Raw genomic sequence first — 9,918 nt, 5'->3', positions numbered from 1 at the left:
AGTCGTAGTAGTAGTAGTAGTCTTTATTATCCACATCGTGCAATGAAAATGACATGCCAAATCACAGTCTGTTTTCCAGGCATTATGGTGAGTTTGAAATTAACTTTATTGTTCCCAGTACGAGCAGCGGCATGCTATGAGACCACACAGAAACATGGCTGGAGCTTATTGGACGATACCCGAGGGACGATGATTACATACTGCATGCGAGGGCCGAGGGCCAGAACGAGCAGTTTTGGTCACTACACCATCAGAAGTGTGAATCGATGAGCTCATGATGTGATGTAAGAGCATTTGTAGCTTGGGGGAACCGTGTAGTCATCTCGCTAAGCCGTGATGCACATAGCTATGGTACTACACACATGTATCACAAGAAGCAAATATAATGGTTGCCAACTCGGACTGTTAAGGCCAAACTTAACGCTCACAGTTATGAGAAACCAGTAACATTTTGCATATTAAATATGTACGGCTGACAGCACAAAGGAACAGTTAACACAGATTGGGTATCCCTTGGTTAAGAACCATAAAATGACAGCAACATATCACAACTGGTATTTGTGACATTCCATTGGCTGTGGTTGGAGCCCTCTGGTTCAACTGGTCTTCATTTATCTCTAGCTCTAAATGGCAAGATCTTACATCTGCCAAATACTCGTCAAATCACTGCAGCGGTCGACGATGTAATGTTTTCGTGGTTATCTAAATTGAGGGCAGCGTGCTGAACTAAAAATGATGGTGCTGTGACATCAGGACACTTCTATGAAATGGTCACAAGCCCGCAGAACTAAACGTTTTGAAATGTCCGCAGTCAATATGGTGACATGAGCATCGAGCTGCTTGGGTGTGGTTCGACAGGCACAGTCCACTTGGGAGATAAAACTTGAGTGTGGTTTTAAGGTTTGGGATTTTAGGGCTGGATTCCCAAGGCACTGCAATTGCAGGGGAGTGTAGGAATGATTTGCCAATAGGCTGGGTGAAATTTGCATTAAAGCTTAACTCAAGTAGAAAGAACACGCATGAGCTGTGTTTGAATGCACCCAACCAAGGATTACTGGCACTTTTGGGGTTGTCTTTTTGCCTGTTGATGTGACATTGAGCAATCAACATGGCCTCACCCTTGCTTGGCAAGCTGGTGTACGCATGACCTTTGCGTTAAAGTATATGAACATATGACTGACTGATATACCATACTCTGTGTTATAGAGCGTTGGTTCTGCGGAACCAGTTTCTTGGCCAGGAGTCATGCTGGGCGGTTTTCCATCCCTCTCTCAGTAGTAGTTAGGGCTTGAATTTGTAATTTGTTCATGGTGCCGGTGATAGCTCGCCTACTCTTTGCGAAGGACACCGTGGGATCTTTAACGTCTACCAACTAATGCCGGTTTAACGTCTATCCGAGGGGCGGCAGATGCTCCACACATTGATGAATCGCCCTGTCTGTGAAACACCAGGGTGACAGTATATAGCTCGATGAGGATTCAAAACCAGGCCCGATGGCCTGGAGGCAAGTGTGCATACCTCTAGGCCATCCTGTCAGCCATATGAACACGTACAATTCATCTAGATGAATGCTTGATCTGTGGTTTGTAAAACATTTCTGAGACTAAAGTGATAGGGTGCATTTAGGCTGTTGGTTTGTTGAGGTTGAAACACAAGCCCCATTTGTCAAAACGTGAGCCGTGTGATCGTTGTGACTTGGTGTTGACATCACTTGTTTTCGATCAGCGATTGTACACAGTACACGAGATTCCGTGCCGTAGCCAGCATTTCCTGCGCATCGTGTCTTTCGGCCATTTCTGAGCAAGAAACACACCAGAATTCGATATGTAACGTTTTCATTGAAACCTGCACCATAACTTGCTCCCTGTGGCTCAGCTGATGCTGAGATATACAGTAGTTCCTTCCCATAGTGTGAAGGCAATGGGAAATAAACATGTCAAAATGGGAAATATAATCTACATGTAAATCCTCACATCACAGAAACTTTTTTATTTTTATGCCTCCGCTGATTAAGTCGTCCGAGGCATTATGTTTTCGGTTTGTCCGTACGTCCATGCATGCTAATTTTCTCTGCAACCGCTTATCCAATTGACGTGAATTTTTCACCATACACGAGGTGTGACTACTGGTGTAGAATGTTTTAATGAGAATTATGTCAGAGTAAATGTGGTGTGGCAGCCATGTTGGAAAAAAATTTGGACCGCTGTAACTCTGAAACTGCTCCATGGAAAAAATTGAAACTTGGCCCATGGTGAGGACTCCACATGGGGAACGAGTGATATATATATATATATATATATATTTTTTTTTTTTTAACGTCATAGGTGGCTTCATTATGTCATCATTGCAGATGTTGAACTCTTTATCCAATGAGTATGAAAAATCTTGAGGGTCATTTCAGGCTAAATTATATGGGGGGGGGGGGGAATTGATGATGTCATCGGTCACGTGGTTCTGCCGCCACATTGTTTTTAATATATAAACCTGAAAAAATCTTCTCAAACTGCGAAACACATCGGGGTGAATCTTTACCAGGATGATCGCCTATCCATGAGGACAAAAATGTTATCCACCTCTGATGTCATAGGTCACATGGTTTGGCAGCTACTATTTATTTATTATTTTTTGAAGAATGAACCTTTAAAAATCTTCTCCAGAACGGCTTGACAGATCGAGGGGAAACTTCAGCCACATGTTCTGCAAGGCTTGGGGATACCAGGGTGTTCATGAATAATTAATAGGTCACATGGTCTGGTAGCCATGTTGGATCGAACGAAAATCTTTTAAAAATTATTTCTCTTGAACCACTTCATCAATCGACATGAAACGCCATAATTATGATCTAATCATCATGGGGAATATCTATATATTACTAAAACTGTCATCTTGTATGTATGTATTTTTTATTTTTTGTATACCTTGTCGAGGCTCGTATGAGAGCTAAAACACAACGCACAGCAAGGGGGCATGAGACGAGGGGCGGGAGAGGGAGGGACAAAACGGTGAGGAACAGACACATTAGGAGATCTGTGGAAGGGAGAGGGATGGGATGGGGAACATGGGGAAGAGAAGATGGACATTCCAGGGACTTTCAGGAAGGAAAGCAGGGGAATTGAAGGAAGTGGGCTTGGGTGGTTATCGGGGGTAGAAAAGATCGAGGATTTGGATGGGGGATGATGAGAGGTGGTGGTGAACAGCTGTTTTGAAAGCCTCGAGGGAAGAATGCGAAAGAATAGAGTGAGGGAGTTTATTCCAAAAGCGAGAAAAAAAGAGGAATGAAAGAGTGAAGGTGAGCAGTGATATGTGATTTTGGTAGTGTTACCAGAAGGGGGTTGTTGGCGGACCTTGAGCGCCCTGTGGAAATGTGGTGGGGATAAATCGCAGAGAGTGCAGGAGGGGGGGAGGCAAGGCTGGAGAGGAGACTGTAGAAGACAAAGACCACCGACCAACCTGCGGTGATTGAGTGAGAGGCCCAAAGACTCAGCTTCATTGCAGGAGATGCCGATGATCCGAAATGCCTTGGTTTCGACAGAGTGAAGCCGAGGAAAGGTGGGAGGCAGGAGCACCAGCTCAGAGGGGAGAGCAGTACTCCATCAGGCTAAGAAAAAAGCTTTGTAAGTGGTCAGGAGCTCAAGCGGGCCGAGGAAGGACTTTGCACGACGGAGGATTCCCAGTCGGCAGCTGGCTTTGGAGGTGAGTTTGGAAATGTGACTTTCCCAGGAAAGGTCATGGTAGATAGTGAGACCCAGAAGCTTGAAAGAAAAGACTTCTTCCAGAGTATTGTTGAGAAAGTGGATGGTGGGGGGGGGGGGGTTCTAAACGGTCCTTTCGAAGAGACATAGTGAGAGTGTGAGATTTGTTTGGATTGAAAAACATGTTCCACATGTTGGACCAGTTTGTGATTTTATCCAGATCTGCAGTGAGCGAAGAAGCTGCTGCTTGCCGGTCTGAGGGATGACAGATGGTACAGCAGAGGGTGGAGTCATCAGCAAAGAGATATAGAGGATTTTCCAGAGTCAGAGAGATCATTGAAAACCAGAAAAAGAACAGGGCCCAGAACGCTACCTTGAGGAACTCCAGCCTGGACAGTAAGAGGGGATGAAAGAACTCCATTTTGGGCCACACGTTGACTGCGACAGGAGAAGAAGTCTGCGAGCCATGAGTGGAGATGGCCGTGGATACCATGGGAAGAGTTTGGTGAGTAGGGCAGGGTGCCAGACTGTGTCAAAAGCACGTGACATGTCCAGGGATACGGCTCGGATTTCCTGTCTGGCATTGAGGGCCTCCATCCATTGATGGGAGAGCAGAAGCAGTTTATCCAGGGTAGAGTGACCTGGTATGAAACCAAATTGATGATCGGAAATCAAGCCATTGGAGAAGAGGAAGGATTTAATGTCTGAAGGGATGATGGATTCCATAACCTTGCTGATGACTGGGAGAAGGCTGATTGGTCTGTAGTTGCAGGGATCTGTTTTTGCACCTTTTTTATGCAGGGCAGTGATGTTTGCAGATTTCCAAGCAGATGGCAGATGACCTTGAGCAAATGAGAGTGTGAATAGAACAGAGAGAGGGTTAGCAAGAGCAGAAGAGCAGGCTTTGAGGACACGTGGGCTGATGCCGTCTGGACCGGTTGCAGAATCTGAGTCGAGGTTTGAAAGCAAGCTCTCCACCTTGTTCGGAGAAAAGGACACTGAGTCCAGGGACAGTTGGGTGCGACTGGGTAAGGTGGCTAGAGAAAGTGATGGGGTTAGGACACAAGATTTAGCTGCAAACACCGAGTTTAGGCATTCAGCTTTTTCACGTGCGGTATCAGCAGTGCGGCCATTTGATGTAAGGGAGGGGATGGAGGGGGAACATACACCAGAAACAGATTTGATTAAACGCCACCAGGATTTTGAGGAGGGAGAGAGGTTTGAGAGTTCATACTTGAGATGACAAAGATGTTTTCTGGCTCTCCTGCAGGTAGATACACACTTGTTCTGAGCTTTGTGGAAGGAACTGAGATTGCCCTCAGTTGGGTTTGCTTTCCATGAGGCAAAGGCAAGTTGTTTCAGGACAACTGCCTCACCACAACCTTCAGTGAACCAAGGGCGGGAGGAAGGGTAGGACAACTGAAGACAAGAGGGGATAAATCTGTGCATGAGGGAGAGCAAGTTTCTTTGAAAGAATTCCCAGGATGAGTTGATGTTGGAAAAAGTAGTGATAGGAGACCAGTCTGTAAGTTTGATGGCTGCTTGGAGACCCTGCCAGTCGGCTTGAGTGAAATGCCAGACTCGATGGCGGTGAGGTGGTTCTCTGTTAACAGCCAGAGAGAGGTCCACTTTGACAAGCACGTGGTCAGAAAAACCGATTGGATCGGCGGAAGAGCAGCAGATATTGTCAGGGAAATTTGTCAAAATCAGATCCAGAAGAAATGGAGTACCATTGGTTGAGATCCGGGTCGGGAAGTTGACCAATTGAGTCAGTCCCAATGAGTCGCAGAAAGCTTTTGCTGAGGTGCCATGGCAGGTGAGAGAGGTACCCACACCTAGCCAACTGGCATGATGACAATTGAAGTCACCACATAAGAGGAAGAGAGAGTTTGGATGAGAAGATAGAAGATGGTCCATGTTTTCGGATAGTGAGGTGTAGATGGAGTCATCACTGTTAGTTGGACGGTAAAGTACACATATAAACCTGAGGTGGGAGTGGAGGGGAAGCCGTAGCCAGAGGTATTCCTGGGGGTGTGGGGGAGTGAGGGCAGTGCATGGAGAGTGAGGAATAGAGTCTTTGATGAAGAGAGCAACACCTCGACCAGGACGAGGCTCAGGTCTGTCATACCGGAGGAGGGAGTAACTGGGGAGAGATACTTGGGAGTCAGACACTTCTTGGGAGAGGAAAGTTTCTGTTTGGCAGATTATGTCTGGTTTGTCAGTGGCAGCCTGTATGGAAAGATCTGAAAGGTTTGAGCGAAGGCCCCAGATATTTGAGGTCCACACTTTTAATGAAGAGGTAGGGGAGGAGGCTTTGGGTGCGGGGGGGGAGGGAGAGGGTAGGACAAGGGATGGGGGGGGAGGGGGGAGGTAAGGAGGGTTGTTGAAAGTGTGGGGAATTGCAGAATAGCTTGGGGAGGGGGCCGAATGAGGAGGAGAAAAGGCTCTGTGGTGCTGGGGGAGAGGGGGACAAGAGAGGGAGAAAAAGGCAGTTGAGGATTTGTGGAGGTGGAGTGAAGAGAGGGCAGTGGAGGGAGGCAGCTTGGTGGATGAGAGGAGGGGCAACTTTGAGAAGGATGAGTGAGGGGGATGAAAGGTGGGAGAGAAAGGTGAGGGGGGAATTTTTGAGAGAGGTGAGAGGGAGGCTTGGAGGGAGAAGAGAGGGATGGTTGCTTTGAGAGTGAGGGGTGAGTTGGCACTGAAGTTGGAAAAAAAAGAATGGTTGATGGAAGCAAACATTCATAGCAAACTGGGGTTTTTAAAGTTATAGGTCAGAGATGCGATTTAACACAATTCTTGATGGATGCAATAAAGGCGAATTCAGAGAATGGAGAGAAGAGGCGCTGTTGCAGTTGGATTTTTTTAGGCAAGGAATGAAGGAGAGGTCGAAATGAGAGCAGTCTGTTAAAATAGCAGAAGAGTTGTGCATTATGAAACAGTAAAGAGTACCACATGTGTGATAGAGGAAGATGAAGCATTACAAGATCGTTTTTGTAATTATTATTATTGTTATTATTATTAATGTTTGAGAGAGTTTTCAACAGGTTAGGTCATGGAAGTGTTGTAGAAAAAAAATCGAGGAAGAAGAAGCAGAATCGGGAGAAGGTTAGCGTGTTGTTGTGTTTTTTTTTAATTTTTTTTTGGAGATAAGAAATAGAGATTAGTTGGGAGAATGGCGGATGTTAGGAAAGTGGGGAGGATAGAAATTGAAGGTAATGGGGAGAAAAAAGAAATAATAAAAAAAACATCGAACACCGAGGGGAACCGGTAGGCCTCAAGCCTAGGCCAAGGCCTCGGCCTCAAACACTCGGAAAGAACGTCGACAAAAAAAACTCACAAAATAGCACGATTTTTGAAACAAAACCGAACTAGGAACACACAGTAACATGTAGGTGAGAAAATTAAACAGTTAAAACGGGACAAATAACGACCGGAAACTTAACTTTGAGAACGTCAGCAGAGAGCCCCTAAGGAGACCTCTCGTCGCTCCAAACCCGGAACCGGAAGTCAAATGTATGTTCTGGAATGTATGTTCCCGAAATACAGCCAAAACGGTACACGATAGTGCAAAAATTTTAGGGCCACCTTGCTCTCTATTCTCCTGTGGTGTGCAGTATCAAGTTTCGTTCAAATCGGGCAATGAAAAAAATTATTAAAAAATCAATTCCCGATTCAGTCACGTACTCTTCGGGAGAATTTGATCAATGGAAACAACCTCAGCGGTATAGTTCACTGGAGCATTCTTCTTTTTGTAAAAAATGATTTTTTTTTATCAACCGCTGTCACAACGGGAACCCAACAGGTTCACGGGTCGTCTAGTAGCCTTTAAAACCTTTATTTTTACCTTTACCACTGAAGGTGGGCGTAACTTATGTTTTCACCCCTGTCTGTTTGAGTGGGATATCTCAAAGTTAGATGGATTCTGACAAAATTTGGTGGGCAGGTTGGGGGTGTGTCAAGGACGAACTGGTTAGATTTTGGTGAAGATCTGGATCGGGGTATGAGAATTAAAAAAAGAAAAAAAAAATATATATATATATATATATATATATATATATATATATATATATATATATATATATATATTTGAACTGATTCTTCACCATTGAAAGGTGGGGCCAAAAATGATATCACATGATTTTTCAGAGTTAGAGATGGATTATGACAAAACTTTGTGGATGAGTTGGGTAAGTGATGACAACAAGCCGATATGATTTTGGTTGAGCTTTAGAGGTCTGGATGTGGGTGACAAAACAAGCTGTTCGGCCGAGTGAATGTATGGGCTTTACTGAGTGCCGTTCTGTTATTTCAATTGAATTACATACTTGAACTTGAGAGCACAAATCGCCTTGTTGGCACTTCCAAAATCCTCCATTTTAACAGCCTGTGGACAAAATATGCCATCTTGACAATTTTAATTTCCTGGTCATGCTTTGAGCATTTGAGAATATCAAAATTCAGACAAAATGGCGGCTCGTAGGAAATATAGATCGTGCTCGGAAATGCAAGGAAATCCAACAGGTGGAGGCCATTCAGCCCATCACATCTGTGTGAACACCATACTAATTTATCGACACAAGATCCAAGGAAGAAAATGCAAAATAAAAATTTAATGAATTTATTATTATTATTTATTTGATTTTTGGATTTTTTTTCCTTTCTTTTTCTTCTTCCCCTCAAGGGAGGGGGCATGGGCTTAGTTAAAAACCCACATCAACCACACAACCCTCCTGAACAAGATCCCCACCAACAGCACTCCGTACACAATCACCCATCAATACTCAAATTACCTAAAAGTCTTTTCAACATCCCCATACCCCTCTATCTCCATAACTTCCAGATACCTATCTTATTGTAATGTAAACTTATCTACTTTTTCTGCTGCCACTCCCTTTCCAGGGAGACCATTCCATGTATTAACTACTCTCTGAGTAAAAGTCCCCTGCCTTACTACCGTCAACTCTCCTCTTCTTTACTCTCAGGTTATGGCCCCTGGTTCTATCACTGTCTACTCTGTTGAATAATTCATCTGCACTTATTGTATCAATACCTTTCATTATCTTAAACATCTCTATCATATCTCCAGGTAACCACCTCCTTTCTTGTGAATAAAGCCCTGTCTCCTTCAGCCGTTCCTGATAGCTGAGTCGAGCTCGGCCCGGAATCGATCGAGTAACCCTGCGCTGAATCCTCTCTATGGCATCGATGTCCTTCCAGAACTGTGGTGACCAGAACCGCACAGAATATTCTAGTTGTGGCCCTCACTAAATTCCTGTACAATGTTAACACCAACTCTTGATTTATGAATGATCCCCTTCCGAATAAAACGTAAAACCGTATTTGCTTTACCTATAGCTGCCTGGCATTGTGCTGCCTGCTTACCTCCCATATCTATTACCACCCCCAGATCCTTCTCCTGTGTGACACGCTCCAAAATTACCCCTTGCATCCTGTAATCTCTATTTTCATTATTCTTTCCCATCCCCAACACCTTACACTTGCTCAGGTTAAATTCCATCTGCCAAATCTATACAAGTATCAATACTTTCCTGCATTTGTTCACCACCCTCTCTACTATCCACCTTACCTCCAAGCTTTGTGTCCTCTGCAAATTTGGAAAGCTTACCCTTCACCCCACTATCCAAATCGTTGATGTAAATATTGAATAATAATGATCCAAGTACTGATCCCTGAGGAACCCCATTACTTACATCCTCATAGCAAGATATCCTCTCACTCACAGCCACTCTCTGATTCCTACCACTAAACCAGTTTGCAATTCAATTAGCTACCTCACCAGCTACTCCACAAGCCCTCACTTTGGCTAACAATCTCCAATGTGGTACCTTATCAAATGCATTCTTAAAGTCTAGATATACTCTGTCGACTGCCTTTCCCTCATCCACCCAATCACACTGCTTCATAGAACTCAAAGATTTGGTAAACCCATGCTTCTCTTCTTCTTCTTTCGGCTGCTCCCGTTCGGGGTCGCCACAGCGGATCATCCGTTATTATCCACATAATGATTTTGCACAGGTTTTACGCCGGATGCTCTTCCTGACGCAACCCTGGTCACCTCTTACGACACCTTAGGATTTGGTAAACCCATGCTGACTACCTTTAATTAGTTTGTATTTGTTTAAATGGTTCCTCATCTGGTCCCTAATTAATATCTCCAACACCTTCCCCATAACTGAAGTCAAACTACCAGGTCTATAGTTTCCCA

General features: G+C 44.5%; 1 protein-coding gene across 4 annotated transcripts in view; it reads right to left on the bottom strand.

Moving 5' to 3' along the window:
* Positions 1 to 5: 5 nt before the first annotated feature.
* SGSM2 (small G protein signaling modulator 2) overlaps positions 6 to 9,918 on the bottom strand; it is a 171,594-nt gene continuing 161,681 nt past the window's right edge. For all 4 annotated transcript variants that reach the window (XM_085878954.1, XM_085878956.1, XM_085878955.1 and 1 more), the window contains one exon: positions 6 to 1,796. In XM_085878954.1, coding sequence (XP_085735080.1) covers positions 1,708 to 1,796 — 89 coding nt within the window. In that variant the 3' untranslated portion in view covers positions 6 to 1,707. The remainder of the gene's footprint in view (positions 1,797 to 9,918) is intronic.

This window comes from Eptatretus burgeri, chromosome 4 (genome assembly GCF_056783735.1).
Source record: "Eptatretus burgeri isolate ZD-2024b chromosome 4, Ebu_testis_v1, whole genome shotgun sequence".
Taxonomy (NCBI): Eukaryota; Metazoa; Chordata; class Myxini; order Myxiniformes; family Myxinidae; genus Eptatretus; species Eptatretus burgeri.
This window is presented reverse-complemented; position numbering and strand designations above follow the sequence as displayed.